The following is a 16,432-nucleotide window of genomic DNA, read 5'->3' as shown; positions in this document are numbered from 1 at the left end:
TATATCATTTGTGGGGAAATGAGAGGCATGTATGTACAGGACCTTTGCACCAATGTGCCCTTTGTTTCCTTCTGTTTTCCCAGAACTGACTCATGGTTTACTGTAATTGAGCAAAAAAAATGCAGAATCTCAATATATTTCAGTATATTTGAGTTGTATAGTTATTGATCAAGCCTTTCACCCCCTTTGAATCGATGTCAGGAACAACTACATTTTTTTTTGTGAATCCTTGCAGCCCAGGGGGCCAGACGTTGATGTGTGCACGACTCACTGCTCCATAATGGGAAGCTTTCGTCACTACCCTGCAGGTTCCTCTTACATAAGGGAGTGAAGTTTGCTGTCCTGAGTGGGTGTCTCATCATCTCCTGGTCATGATGTCAATGCCTGGGACAAGAGGTCAGTCTTATTGATCGCTGTGCAAGCAGCAGCAGCCTGTTTGTAGAGATCTGGGACTTCAAAAAAGCAGCAGAAGCATCCTGCATGCATTGAACCGAATAAGGATGGATCAGAGGAGCTTCCACTCCATGCCAGTGGTCCTATTATTTGTGGGCACACTGGCACACATCACCCCGGCTGTCAGTGGACTGGTCAGGGAGCACTATGTGGCTGCTGTGACAGTGGACTGGGATTACAGCAATGGACAAGATCCAAGGTAAATCCTTTAAATATATGGCATAGAGCAACTGGATAGCCTGTATTGGTTTGGTAAATCCTATAGGGGTCTATTTATCAGTGCTTTCACCCAAGATCCAAACAAGTTTCACCTAGGATTCACACGTTTTCATATAAGATTTAATTTGAAAAAGGTGTGATAGTTGTGTGAATGGTGGATGAAAACACTAATAAACAGAACTCATAATAAGGTTTTATTTTTCACCATATGAAGTGACAGTAAGTGCAAAATTGAAGCATGGTTGTACATGTAATGATTTCCAGAAAAGTGTACTATGAAATGTTTATTTTTTTGGCCGCTAAATTCAGTTTATATGACAAATGTATGTCTCATCATTAGGCATTTTTGGGTCTGGTTATTTTGTGAAAAAGAATTAAAGCAGCCCTTTATGGTGGTAAGAAATTATAATGTAGTGTTTTTCTGCAGATTAAAAAAAAAATGTATGTTATTTTATATAAGAAATTATGATGTACTGTATTTCTGCAGATTTTTGATAAAATTATTTGTTATTAAAAAATACAGTTATATTTACTAACTCTCAAGCTAATTCGAGGTTTTTTGTAACACTAACCCCTGGTGACGGTACCCATTCCTTAGGCAACAAAAGTCTGAATCTAACGAATAACTGTATCTGTGGTAGTATGTTTAATTCAAAAAATTCTGCATATACCTAATGCATTTATTTGTACCAACCTATATACGACAACTTATTGTACTGTATACATCGTTATCCCTTTGTTCAAGTACTATAAAAAATAAAAATCTATTGATGAAAAAAAAAAATTTACTGAATTTAACAGAATTCAAAAAAATTTAAAATATTTGAAAAAAAAATTAATACACGTAAGGGAGTGGATGCAAAATGATCAATTCACATGTAGTTTGTGCATTTTTAAACATGCATTAGGCTGTTTTTTTTTTTTTTCTTTTTCACATGCCGATTTTTATGGATTTTTACAGAGAAAGCAAAAAAGTAAAGACATTCAAGAAATGTAAGCGCAATGTTAGGCTGTTATTTTTTATGTGTGAATCATTTCACTTTCTTCATCATTTCCCTGCATGCATTTTTACATTACTAAAAGATCATTTATTTTTTACAGGTACTTATATAGCACCGACAATTAATGCAGTGCTTTACATATATTGTACATTCACATTAGTCCCTACCCTCTAGGAGCTTACAATCTAAGGTCCCTAACTCACATGCACACAGACTAGGACCAATTTAAACAGGAGCCAATCAACCTACCAGCATGTCTTTGGAGTTTGGGAGGAAACCCATGTAAGCACAGGGAGAACATGCAAACTCCATGCAAACAGAATCGTGCTTGGGATTCAAACTGGTGACCCTAGTGCTGCAAGGGTGAAGTGCTAACCACTAAGCCACAATTTATTATTATTATTATGTAAAATGATATATTATACCATAATGCATATAATATGTCTTTGCCTGAAACAAAACTAAATAAGAAAAACATGACAAGTGGACGTTTAAATATATAAAATCAGAAATATCACCTATTTGGGAGGATACTATTATATCTGTAACCATTTATAATTATATACATACATCTTTCATCACTTTAGAAATGTACCTTCTCTTATGTTCTCATTAAGCCTGTGATCAAATGGTTGACGACGTTATGGTGTGCAGTGTTAATAACACCTTATTAAGTGGCCTTGGCGTCTGCCCGGTAGACTTTTGAGTGTGGCCACTCTTATCTTTCTCAGCAATTTGATCATATTTCACATATTTTGTACACCCCTCATCTGACCTCCTGAAGAAGCAGACTTTTGCTTTGAGAAACAGGTTGAGAATTCGGGGTCTGTCTCACCCCCAGCCTTCAGACTTTGGATACGACAAAATCATTTGTGTTTGTACAGATATTTGTATGTATATTAATGTAATTTGCGCATATTTGGGCTGGGAAGCGGGCATAACCCTTTCAGATGAGGTCTAATTACTATGCACTATGGGTCAAGGTTGCCTGTTTTTTATGAATTACTAGTATTTTAATGCATACCAATAAATAATATTTCCGATTATTGCATATCTCCGTTGGGTGCTTTAAAAGTACGCTTTTTACTTATTTAGTTGTCTATTCATATGCAAGATGTGCCACCTTGTTACCTAGCCCCTCCCCATATTTTGCCTAAAACACATATTGATGCCATAAGGCCAGCCACAGATGGTGCGAATTTCTTTCCTGCAGCCACAGGTTGCAGGAAAGAAAATCACTTGAATCCCTCCCATGGAGCCATTGTATTCACCCAGTGGGGGAAGCCGTCCCCACCGGGACAACACAGTGATTATTGCTAGCTAAAACAGCCGCTAGAATTAATCTCATGTAAAATCCAACAGGCTGGTTGTACCCAAGTTGATCGATCAATCAACCTGGGTACAATCAGCCTGCCCATACATGGTTCGAATCTCGGCCGGAGATTTGAACCGTCTATGACCGGCTTACAACTCATGCAGGCAGTGCTTTCCAAAAACACATAGCATTGTAGCACAAAGATACGAACGTTTATTGTTTGGGTACATTCATACTATTTCTGTTTAGCTCCACTGATCTATCATCTCAGCATTCAGGTGCGCTCAGTTTAGCTGCCTTTAGAAAAAATAGAATTCTGTGTGTCCATGGGGCAAATTAGATATTCTGAACATGTCTACACACATGCACAACACTTAAAGACATGTAAATACAAATACATTTAGGCTCCTTGCTCATGGGGCCATGTAACTGCTGTGCGTCCCTCCTGGTGTGTTCGTGAATCCAGGAGGGGTAAGTACATTGTCCAGCTCTGCTGCCTACAGCCTGTCAAAGTCTATGGCAGGCTGTGACCGGATGGGGCTGGACTCTGTACCAAATGGTACCTGTGTTTAGGGCCTTGTGCGTTCAGAAGCAAATGCCCAGAATGCAGAAGAACTGTGTTCCATGTGTTAGGGGCCCTAAATACAGGAGGATTTCCCAGATCACTTCTCCTGCCTTTAAATAAACCAAATGCTGAAAGCCAGGGACAATGTAGCCTTGGAGAAAGTATTTGTTGGAATTAGTTACAGCGTCCTATGATAGTTACAATATACAAAAACATATTTGGGGGGCACACCCTACAATGCGTTTAGATTCAAGATGGTGCTGCTGTAAGACCTACAAACAGTACAAAATATTTTACAGCGCACACATACAAGAATGATATTTCCTGCAAGGCTAGTTAAAAACACCTGAACATATTCAAAAAATACAGGGATTTGGTCACACTATATGGCTATATAAATACCTCTTATTTAGTAGCCACCAGTACATAGGATGTATCCCCTTCAGTTCTCCCACATAGAGGAGTTTAGCTCCCATGGTTGAGACAGAGGATCTTCCATTTTATTACTAGAGTTGGACCCACTAATTCGGGGTACTTTGTCGCAGTAAGTGGGCTTAGCACTATATGACCATATAGTGTGACCAAACCACATATTTTTTTTAATATGTTCAGCTGTTTTTAACTAACCTTGCAGGAAATGTCATTCTTGAATGTGTGCGCTGTAAAATATTTTGTACTATGATAGTTACAGTCACCAGTAAAATGTCCCTGAAATGACAATAACATGTTACTACCTACAATAAAGAAAAATGTGCTGATGTAAATTACAAATTCTTTTTGCAGCTTAGCAGAGAACAGTCATTATGAAAAACAAAGGCAAACTGTATAAGAGTTTGTGTTTTACATCATGCATTTGAACCTATTTCCTTCAAGTGGGCCAATGCACAGATTACTGGAGCTTTAATTTTTGGGTAGTAACAAAATTAACCACTTAAGCTCCAGAACATTTTTGCTATTTGGCATTGCACTACTTTAACTGGCAATTGCGTGGTCATGCAACAGTGTACCCAAATTGAATTGATATAATTTTTTTCACACAAAAATAGCTTTCTTTTGGTGGTATTTGATCACCACTGAGTTATTTATTTTTTATTATTTAAAACAAAAAAATATCTTATAAAAATTTAATTTTGTAAAAAAATTAGTAATTATTTTTACTTTTTGCTATATTCAATACAAAAAAAAACAATCAAATTTCTTCATAAATTAGTAATTGCGGTGATCAGCAACTTATAGTGGGACTGTGATAGTGCGACGGACAATCTGACACTTACTGACACTGGGTGGGAACTGACTAACAGACACTGACATCACCAGTAAAACAGTGATTAGCGCTAATAATATACACTGTCATTGTACTAATGACACTGGCTGGGAAGGGGTTAACATCTAAGGGCAATAAAAGGGTTAATTGTGTGCCTAACAATGTGTAATGTGTGTTAATTTTACTAAGAGATGTAGTTGCTAAGCCGATCAGCAGGTCCCAGTCATAAATCATGCTGGAAATGTATGTGAACCCGGACAGAACGGCCGCCCTGCCACATAATTGCCAACATTGTCAAAAAATTTATAGAGACACTTTTTTGTCTGTAGGCAGACTCTTATTTATAATTGGGGGTGGGGAATTCATTGTAAGTAGGAGTGACATAGCGGGGGGAAGGAAAAATGGGGCGCTGCGCCAAAAAATGGGCGTTGTTTAACCACTTCCCCTACCGGGCCATTGTCAAATGACATCCGCAAAATCACCCTGCCATCCCGGGTGGACGTCATAGGATGGCTTCAGGTTCTCTGCGCTACTGGGGGCCCCCGGGGGCCCACAGCGCAGCGATCGAGGATCAGGCGTGTCCCTTGGGACACAGCCCTTCCCTGATCAGGGTAAAGAGCCAATGAAAGAGCCATCTGAGTACCTGTCACCAGCCCCAGAGTACCTGTCACCAGCCTCTGAGTACCTATCACCAGCACCTGAGTACCTGTCACCAGCATCTGAATACCTGTCCCCAGCCCCAGAGTACCTGTCACAAGCACCAGAGTACCTGTCACCAGCATCTGAGTACCCGTCACCGTCATCTGAGTACCCGTCACCAGCCCCAAAGTACCGTTCACCAGCCCCAGAGTACCTGTCACCAGCATCTGAGTACCTGTCACCAGCCCCAGAGTACCCGTTACAGCCCATCTGAGTACTTTTCACAGCCCATCTGAGTACCTATCACCAGCTCATCAGAGTATCAGAATACCCGAGTACCTATCTCCAGCTCATTAGAGTACCCCGAGTACCTGTCACCAGCCCGTCAGAATACCGGAGTACCTGTCACCAGCCCATCAGAGTACTCGAGTACCTGTCACCAGCTCATCAGGGTAACCAAGTACCTATCTCCAGCCCATCAGAGTACCCAAATATATATCTCAAGCCCATCAGAGTACCTGAGTAGCTATCTCCAGCTCATGAGAGTACCCGAGTACCTGTCACCAGTCCATCAAAGTACCTAAGTACCTGTCACCAGTTGGGGTGTTTTCTTTTCAAAATGGGGTCATTTTCTGGGTAATTTAATTGTCCTGGTGCTCCAGGACCTTCAAAAGTGTGATAGGTAGGAATTAAATGATGTGTAATTTATGCTCCTAGAACATCTGAATGTACTACTTCAACGTTGGGCCTCTGTATGTGGCTGGGCTGTGTAAAAGTCTAACACATGTGGTATCGCCATACTCAGGAGGAGTAGCAGAATATTTTGGGGGTATCCTTTTTGGTATGTACATGCTATGTGTTAGAAAAATTGAACAAATTGACAACTTTGTGTAAAAAAAAAAAAAAAAAAAGTTTTAATTTTCTTTCCACGTTTTCCAAAAACTTTTGGAAAAAAATGAACCATTCAAAAGACTCATAATTCCTCATAGATTATACGTTGGGGTGTTTTTGTTCCAAAATGGGGTAATTTTGTGGGTAATTCCACTGTCCAGGTGCTCCAGGACCTTCAAAAATGTAATAGGTCGTTAAGAAATTGTATGTTTAATTTATGCTCCTAGAACGCCTGATGGTGCTCCCTGCATGTTGGGCCTCTCTATGTGGCCAGGCTGTGTAAAAGTCTCACACTGTGGTATCACCATACTCAGGAGGAGTAGCAGAATGTATTTTGGGGTCTAAATGTTGCTATGTACATGCTATGTGTTAGAAATATCTTATAAATTGACCACTTTGTGTAAAAAAAAAAAAAAAGTTTTCATTTTCTTTCCATGTATTTCGAAGGCTTTTGGAAAAAAATTAACCGTTCAAAAGACTCATTATGCCTCACAGAATATACGTTTTGTCCAGGTGCTCCAGGGCCTTCAAAAGTGTGATAGATCGTTAGGAAATTATATGTGTAATTCATGCTACTAGAACGCCTGATGGTGCTCCCTGCATGTTGGACCTTTATGTGGCCAGGCTGTGAAAAAGTCTCACATGTGGTATCGCCATACTCGGGACGAGTAGCTGAATGTATTTTGGGGTGTAATTGGAAGTATGCATTTGTTGTGTGTAAAAAATAACTTGTTATTATATAAATTTTGTATAAAAAAATAAATAATAATTTCCTAATTTTCCCAAAAATTGTGGGAAAAAATTACAACTTAAAAAAACTCACCATGCCTCAAACTAAATACCTTGGACTGTCTACTTTTCAAAAAGGGGTCATTTAGGGGGTATTTGTACTTTCCTGACATTTCAGGGCTTCAAGAAATGAGATAAACCATCAGTACACCGGGTATGATCAATTTTCAATGATTTCCACCATAGCTTGTAGAGTCTATAACTTTCACACAGAACAAATAATATACACTTATTTGGGTTATTTTTACCAAAGATATGTAGCAGTGTAAATTTTGGCCCAAATTTATGAACAGAAATTACTTATTTGCAAAAAAATTTCATAGAAATGAAAAGTGTTTTTTTTGTTTCAAAATTTTCACTCTTTTTTCACTTATGTCACAAAAAACCCAGTGGTGGTTAAACACCACCAAAAGAAATCTCCTTTTGTGTGAAAAAAAATGATAAAAATTTTGTTTGGGTAAAGTGTTGCATGACTGAGTAATTAGCATTCAAAGTGCAAGAGGACTGAAAGCTGAAAATTGGTCTGGGTAGGAAGGGTTTATAAGTGCCCTGTATTGAAGTGGTTAAACTAAATATTGGGTGTGGCTTAAAGGGGGTGTGGTTATAGTCTGAGATGAAAAAGGGATGGAGGGAGAAGAAAGAGAGGGAGAGATCAAGAAAGATGCAGCTTGCTGCTTGCCACCAGAAATGCAGCGCTCACTTGTCACCAGAGATGCAGCGCTCGCCCGAGATGCAGCTTGTGACTTGCCACCAGGATGCAGCACTCACTTGTCACCAGAGAGGCAGCGCTCACTTGTTACCAGAGATGCAGCCCTCACTTGTCACCAGAGATGCAGCTTGCTACTTGCCACCAGAGATGCTGCGCTCACTTGTCACCAGAGATGCTGCGCTCACTTGTCACCAGATGTAGCTTGTTACTTGCCACCAGCGATACAGTGCTCACCTGTCACCAGAGATGCAGCTTGTTACTTGTCACCAGACATGCAGTGCTCACTTGTCACCAGATGCAGCTTGCTACTTGCCACCAGAGATGCAGTTCTCACTTGCCACCAAAGATGTTACTTGTCACCAGGGATACAGTGCTCACTTGTCACCAGATGCAGCTTGTTACTTGTCATCAGAGATGTAGTGCTCACTTGTCACCAGAGATGCAGCCCTCACTTGTCACCAGAGATGCAGCTTGCTGCTTGCCACCAGAGATGCAGCACTCACTTGTCACCAGATGCAGCTTGTTATTTGCCACCAGAGATGCAGCGCTAACTTGTCACCAGAGATGCAGCTTGTTACTTGTCACCAGACATGCAGCGCTCACTTGTCACCAGATGCGGCTTGTTACTTGTCACCAGGGATACAGTGCTCACCTGTCACCAGATGCAGCTTGTTACTTGTCACCAGAGATGCAGCGCTCACTTGTCACCAGAGATGCATCGCTCACTTGTCACCAGAGATGCAGCACTCACTTGTCACCAGAGATGCAGCCCTCACTTGTCACCAGAGATGCAGCTTGTTACTTGTCACCAGACATGCAGCGCTCACTTGTCACCAGATGCGGCTTGTTACTTGTCACCAGGGATACAGTGCTCACCTGTCACCAGATGCAGCTTGTTACTTGTCACCAGAGATGCAGCGCTCACTTGTCACCAGAGATGCATTGCTCACTTGTCACCAGAGATGTAGCACTCACTTGTCACCAGAGATGCATTGCTCACTTGTCACCAGAGATGCAGCACTCACTTGTCACCAGAGATGCAGCTTGTTATTTGCCACCACAGATGCAGCGCTCTCTTGTCACCAGAGATCTAGCACTCACTTGTCACCAGAGATATAGCGCTCACTTGTCACCAGAGATGCAGCACTCACTTGCCACCAGATGCAGCGCTCACTTGTCATCATAGATGGAGCATTCACTTGCCACCAGAGATGCAGCTTACTTGTCACCAGAGATGCAGCGCTCAGAGATGTAGCTTACACAGGGATACAGTGCTCACCTGTCACCAGATGCAGCTTGTTACTTGTCATCAGAGATGCAGCGCTCACTTGTCACCAGAGATGCAGCTTGTTACTTGCCACCACAGATGCAGCGTTCACTTGTCACCAGAGATGCATCGCTCACTTGTCACCAGAGATGCAGCACTCACTTTTCACCAGAGATGCAGCTTGTTATTTGCCACCACAGATGCAGCGCTCTCATGTCACCAGAGACGCAGCACTCACTTGTCACCAGAGATGCAGCACTCGCTTGTCACCAGAGATGCAGCTTAATATTTGCCACCACAGATGCAGCGCTCACTTGTCACCAGAGATGCAGCACTCACTTGTCACCAGAGATGTAGCGCTCACTTGTCACCAGAGATGCCGAACTCACTTGTCACCAGAGATGCAGCACTCATTTGCCACCAGATGCAGCGCTCACTTGTCACCAGAAATGCAGCACTCACTTTCCACCAGAGATGTAATTTACTTGTCACCAGAAATGCAGCTTACTTGTCACCAGAGATGCAGTGCTCACTTGTCACCAGAGATGCAGCCCTCACTTGTCACCAGAGTCACAGCCCTCACTTGTCACCAGAGATGCAGCTTGCTGCTTGCCACCAGAGATGCAGCACTCACTTGTCACCAGATGCAGCTTGTTATTTGCCACCAGAGATACAGCGCTAACTTGTCACCAGACATGCAGTGCTCACTTGTCACCAGAGATGCATTGCTCACTTGTCACCAGAGATGCAGCACTCACTTGTCACCAGAGATGCAGCTTGTTATTTGCCACCACAGATGCAGCGCTCTCTTGTCACCAGAGATGCAGCACTCACTTGTCACCAGAGACGCAGCACTCACTTGTCACCAGAGATGCAGCACTCACTTGTCACCAGAGATGCAGCTTAATATTTGCCACCACAGATGCAGCGCTCACTTGTCACCAGAGATGCAGCACTCACTTGTCACCAGAGATGTAGCGCTCACTTTTCACCAGAGATGCAGCACTCACTTGCCACCAGATGCAGCGCTCACTTGTCATCATAGATGGAGCATTCACTTGCCACCAGAGATGCAGCTTACTTGTCACCAGAGATGCAGCGCTCAGAGATGTAGCTTACTTGTCACCAGGGATACAGTGCTCACCTGTCACCAGATGCAGCTTGTTACTTGTCACCAGAGATGCATCGCTCACTTGTCACCAGAGATGCAGCACTCACTTTTCACCAGAGATGCAGCTTGTTATTTGCCACCACAGATGCAGCGCTCTCATGTCACCAGAGACGCAGCACTCACTTGTCACCAGAGACGCAGCACTCACTTGTCACCAGAGACGCAGCACTCACTTGTCACCAGAGATGCAGCACTCACTTGTCACCAGAGATGCAGCTTAATATTTGCCACCACAGATGCAGCGCTCACTTGTCACCAGAGATGCAGCACTCACTTGTCACCAGAGATGTAGCGCTCACTTGTCACCAGAGATGCCGCACTCACTTGTCACCAGAGAGGCAGCACTCATTTGCCACCAGATGCAGCGCTCACTTGTCACCAGAGATGCAGCACTCACTTGCCACCAGAGATGTAATTTACTTGTCACCAGAAATGCAGCTTACTTGTCACCAGAGATGCAGTGCTCACTTATCACCAGAGATGCAGCTCTCACTTGTCACCAGAGTCACAGCCCTCACTTGTCACCAGAGATGCAGCTTGCTGCTTGCCACCAGAGATGCAGCACTCACTTGTCACCAGATGCAGCTTGTTATTTGCCACCAGAGATGCAGCGCTAACTTGTCACCAGACATGCAGTGCTCACTTGTCACCAGAGATGCATTGCTCACTTGTCACCAGAGATGCAGCACTCACTTGTCACCAGAGATGCAGCTTGTTATTTGCCACCACAGATGCAGCGCTCTCTTGTCACCAGAGATGCAGCACTCACTTGTCACCAGAGACGCAGCACTCACTTATCACCAGAGATGCAGCACTCACTTGTCACCAGAGATGCAGCTTAATATTTGCCACCACAGATGCAGCGCTCACTTGTCACCAGAGATGCAGCACTCACTTGTCACCAGAGATGTAGCGCTCACTTTTCACCAGAGATGCAGCACTCACTTGCCACCAGATGCAGCGCTCACTTGTCATCATAGATGGAGCATTCACTTGCCACCAGAGATGCAGCTTACTTGTCACCAGAGATGCAGCGCTCAGAGATGTAGCTTACTTGTCACCAGGGATACAGTGCTCACCTGTCACCAGATGCAGCTTGTTACTTGTCACCAGAGATGCATCGCTCACTTGTCACCAGAGATGCAGCACTCACTTTTCACCAGAGATGCAGCTTGTTATTTGCCACCACAGATGCAGCGCTCTCATGTCACCAGAGACGCAGCACTCACTTGTCACCAGAGACGCAGCACTCACTTGTCACCAGAGATGCAGCACTCACTTGTCACCAGAGATGCAGCTTAATATTTGCCACCACAGATGCAGCGCTCACTTGTCACCAGAGATGCAGCACTCACTTGTCACCAGAGATGTAGCGCTCACTTGTCACCAGAGATGCCGCACTCACTTGTCACCAGAGAGGCAGCACTCATTTGCCACCAGATGCAGCGCTCACTTGTCACCAGAGATGCAGCACTCACTTGCCACCAGAGATGTAATTTACTTGTCACCAGAAATGCAGCTTACTTGTCACCAGAGATGCAGTGCTCACTTATCACCAGAGATGCAGCCCTCACTTGTCACCAGAGTCACAGCTCTCACTTGTCACCAGAGATGCAGCTTGCTGCTTGCCACCAGAGATGCAGCACTCACTTGTCACCAGATGCAGCTTGTTATTTGCCACCAGAGATGCAGCGCTAACTTGTCACCAGACATGCAGTGCTCACTTGTCACCAGAGATGCAGCACTCACTTGTCACCAGAGATGCAGCTTGTTATTTGCCACCACAGATGCAGCGCTCTCTTGTCACCAGAGATCTAGCACTCACTTGTCACCAGAGATATAGCGCTCACTTTTCACCAGAGATGCAGCACTCACTTGCCACCAGATGCAGCGCTCACTTGTCATCATAGACGGAGCATTCACTTGCCACCAGAGATGCAGCTTACTTGTCACCAGAGATGCAGCGCTCAGAGATGTAGCTTACTTGTCACCAGGGATACAGTGCTCACCTGTCACCAGATGCAGCTTGTTACTTGTCACCAGAGATGCAGCGCTCACTTGTCACCAGAGATGCAGCTTGTTACTTGCCACCACAGATGCAGCGTTCACTTGTCACCAGAGATGCATCGCTCACTAGTCACCAGAGATGCAGCACTCACTTTTCACCAGAGATGCAGCTTGTTATTTGCCACCACAGATGCAGCGCTCTCATGTCACCAGAGACGCAGCACTCACTTGTCACCAGAGACGCAGCATTCACTTGTCACCAGAGATGCAGCACTCACTTGTCACCAGAGATGCAGCTTAATATTTGCCACCACAGATGCAGCGCTCACTTGTCACCAGAGATGCAGCACTCACTTGTCACCAGAGATGTAGCGCTCACTTGTCACCAGAGATGCCGCACTCACTTGTCACCAGAGATGCAGCACTCATTTGCCACCAGATGCAGCGCTCACTTGTCACCAGAGATGCAGCACTCACTTGCCACCAGAGATGTAATTTACTTGTCACCAGAAATGCAGCTTACTTGTCACCAGAGATGCAGCCCTCACTTGTCACCAGAGTCGCAGCCCTCACTTGTCAGCAGAGATGCAGCTTGCTGCTTACCACCAGAGATGCAGCACTCACTTGTCACCAGATGCAGCTTGTTATTTGCCACCAGAGATGCAGCGCTAAATTGTCAGCAGACATGCAGCGCTCACTTGTCACCAGATGCGGCTTGTTACTTGTCACCAGGGATACAGTGCTCACCTGTCACCAGATGCAGCTTGTTACTTGTCACCAGAGATGCAGCGCTCACTTGTCACCAGAGATGCAGCTTGTTACTTGCCACCACAGATGCAGCGCTCACTTGTCACCAGAGATGCAGCACTCCCTTGTCACCAGAGATGCAGCACTCACTTGTCACCAGAGACACAGCACTCACTTGTCACCAGAGATGCAGCACTCACTTGTCACCAGAGATGCAGCTTAATATTTGCCACCACAGATGCAGCGCTCACTTGTCACCAGAGATGCAGCACTCACTTGTCACCAGTATTGTAGCGCTCACTTGTCACCAGAGATGCCGCACTCACTTGTCACCAGAGATGCAGCACTCATTTGCCACCAGATGCAGCGCTCACTTGTCACCAGAGATGCAGCACTCACTTGCCACCAGAGATGTAATTTACTTGTCACCAGAAATGCAGCTTACTTGTCACCAGAGATGCAGCCCTCACTTGTCACCAGAGTCGCAGCCCTCACTTGTCAGCAGAGATGCAGCTTGCTGCTTACCACCAGAGATGCAGCACTCACTTGTCACCAGATGCAGCTTGTTATTTGCCACCAGAGATGCAGCGCTAAATTGTCAGCAGACATTCAGCGCTCACTTGTCACCAGATGCGGCTTGTTACTTGTCACCAGGGATACAGTGCTCACCTGTCACCAGATGCAGCTTGTTACTTGTCACCAGAGATGCAGCGCTCACTTGTCACCAGAGATGCAGCACTCCCTTGTCACCAGAGATGCAGCTTGTTATTTGCCACCACAGATGCAGCGCTCTCTTGTCACCAGAGATCTAGCACTCACTTGTCACCAGAGATATAGCGCTCACTTTTCACCAGAGATGCAGCACTCACTTGCCACCAGATGCAGCGCTCACTTGTCACCAGAGATGCAGCTTACTTATCACCAGAGATGCAGCTTACTTGTCACCAGAGATGCAGTGCTCAGAGATGTAGCTTACTTGTCACCAGGGATACAGTGCTCACCTGTCACCAGATGCAGCTTGTTACTTGTCACCAGAGATGCAGCGCTCACTTGTCACCAGAGATGCAGCTTGTTACTTGCCACCACAGATGCAGCATTCACTTGTCACCAGAGATGCATCGCTCACTTGTCACCAGAGATGCATCGCTCACTTGTCACCAGAGATGCAGCACTCACTTTTCACCAGAGATGCAGCTTGTTATTTGCCACCACAGATGCAGCGCTCTCACGTCACCAGAGATGCAGCACTCACTTGTCACCAGAGATGCAGCACTCACTTGTCACCAGAGATGCCTCACTCACTTGCCACCAGAGATGAAAATTACTTGTCACCAGAGATGCAGCTTACTTGTCACCAGAGATGCATCGCTCACTTGTCTCCAGAGATGCAGCACTCACTTGTCACCAGAGGTGCAGCTTGTTATTTGCCACCACAGATGCAGCGCTCTCTTGTCACCAGAGATCTAGCACTCACTTGTCACCAGAGATATAGCGCTCACTTGTCACCAGAGATGCAGCTTGTTATTTGCCACCACAGATGCAGCGCTCTCATGTCACCAGAGACGCAGCACTCACTTGTCACCAGAGACGCAGCACTCACTTGTCACCAGAGATGCAGCACTCACTTGTCACCAGAGATGCAGCTTAATATTTGCCACCACAGATGCAGCGCTCACTTGTCACCAGAGATGCAGCACTCACTTGTCACCAGAGATGTAGCGCTCACTTGTCACCAGAGATGCCGCACTCACTTGTCACCAGAGAGGCAGCACTCATTTGCCACCAGATGCAGCGCTCACTTGTCACCAGAGATGCAGCACTCACTTGCCACCAGAGATGTAATTTACTTGTCACCAGAAATGCAGCTTACTTGTCACCAGAGATGCAGTGCTCACTTATCACCAGAGATGCAGCCCTCACTTGTCACCAGAGTCACAGCTCTCACTTGTCACCAGAGATGCAGCTTGCTGCTTGCCACCAGAGATGCAGCACTCACTTGTCACCAGATGCAGCTTGTTATTTGCCACCAGAGATGCAGCGCTAACTTGTCACCAGACATGCAGTGCTCACTTGTCACCAGAGATGCAGCACTCACTTGTCACCAGAGATGCAGCTTGTTATTTGCCACCACAGATGCAGCGCTCTCTTGTCACCAGAGATCTAGCACTCACTTGTCACCAGAGATATAGCGCTCACTTTTCACCAGAGATGCAGCACTCACTTGCCACCAGATGCAGCGCTCACTTGTCATCATAGACGGAGCATTCACTTGCCACCAGAGATGCAGCTTACTTGTCACCAGAGATGCAGCGCTCAGAGATGTAGCTTACTTGTCACCAGGGATACAGTGCTCACCTGTCACCAGATGCAGCTTGTTACTTGTCACCAGAGATGCAGCGCTCACTTGTCACCAGAGATGCAGCTTGTTACTTGCCACCACAGATGCAGCGTTCACTTGTCACCAGAGATGCATCGCTCACTAGTCACCAGAGATGCAGCACTCACTTTTCACCAGAGATGCAGCTTGTTATTTGCCACCACAGATGCAGCGCTCTCATGTCACCAGAGACGCAGCACTCACTTGTCACCAGAGACGCAGCATTCACTTGTCACCAGAGATGCAGCACTCACTTGTCACCAGAGATGCAGCTTAATATTTGCCACCACAGATGCAGCGCTCACTTGTCACCAGAGATGCAGCACTCACTTGTCACCAGAGATGTAGCGCTCACTTGTCACCAGAGATGCCGCACTCACTTGTCACCAGAGATGCAGCACTCATTTGCCACCAGATGCAGCGCTCACTTGTCACCAGAGATGCAGCACTCACTTGCCACCAGAGATGTAATTTACTTGTCACCAGAAATGCAGCTTACTTGTCACCAGAGATGCAGCCCTCACTTGTCACCAGAGTCGCAGCCCTCACTTGTCAGCAGAGATGCAGCTTGCTGCTTACCACCAGAGATGCAGCACTCACTTGTCACCAGATGCAGCTTGTTATTTGCCACCAGAGATGCAGCGCTAAATTGTCAGCAGACATGCAGCGCTCACTTGTCACCAGATGCGGCTTGTTACTTGTCACCAGGGATACAGTGCTCACCTGTCACCAGATGCAGCTTGTTACTTGTCACCAGAGATGCAGCGCTCACTTGTCACCAGAGATGCAGCTTGTTACTTGCCACCACAGATGCAGCGCTCACTTGTCACCAGAGATGCAGCACTCCCTTGTCACCAGAGATGCAGCACTCACTTGTCACCAGAGACACAGCACTCACTTGTCACCAGAGATGCAGCACTCACTTGTCACCAGAGATGCAGCTTAATATTTGCCACCACAGATGCAGCGCTCACTTGTCACCAGAGATGCAGCACTCACTTGTCACCAGTATTGTAGC

General features: G+C 45.5%; 1 protein-coding gene across 1 annotated transcript in view; it reads left to right on the top strand.

The window, feature by feature from the left end:
- Nucleotides 1–322: 322 nt before the first annotated feature.
- F5 (coagulation factor V) overlaps nucleotides 323–16,432 on the top strand; it is a 164,785-nt gene continuing 148,675 nt past the window's right edge. Inside the window, exon 1 of the mRNA XM_073616258.1 lies at nucleotides 323–652. Within this exon, the coding sequence (XP_073472359.1) occupies nucleotides 501–652 (152 nt within the window). The 5' untranslated portion in view covers nucleotides 323–500. The remainder of the gene's footprint in view (nucleotides 653–16,432) is intronic.

This window comes from Aquarana catesbeiana, linkage group LG02, assembly GCF_042186555.1.
Source record: "Aquarana catesbeiana isolate 2022-GZ linkage group LG02, ASM4218655v1, whole genome shotgun sequence".
Lineage (NCBI taxonomy): Eukaryota > Metazoa > Chordata > Amphibia > Anura > Ranidae > Aquarana > Aquarana catesbeiana.
The sequence above is the reverse complement of the archived record's forward strand: the minus strand, read 5'-3'. Positions and strand labels throughout refer to the sequence as shown.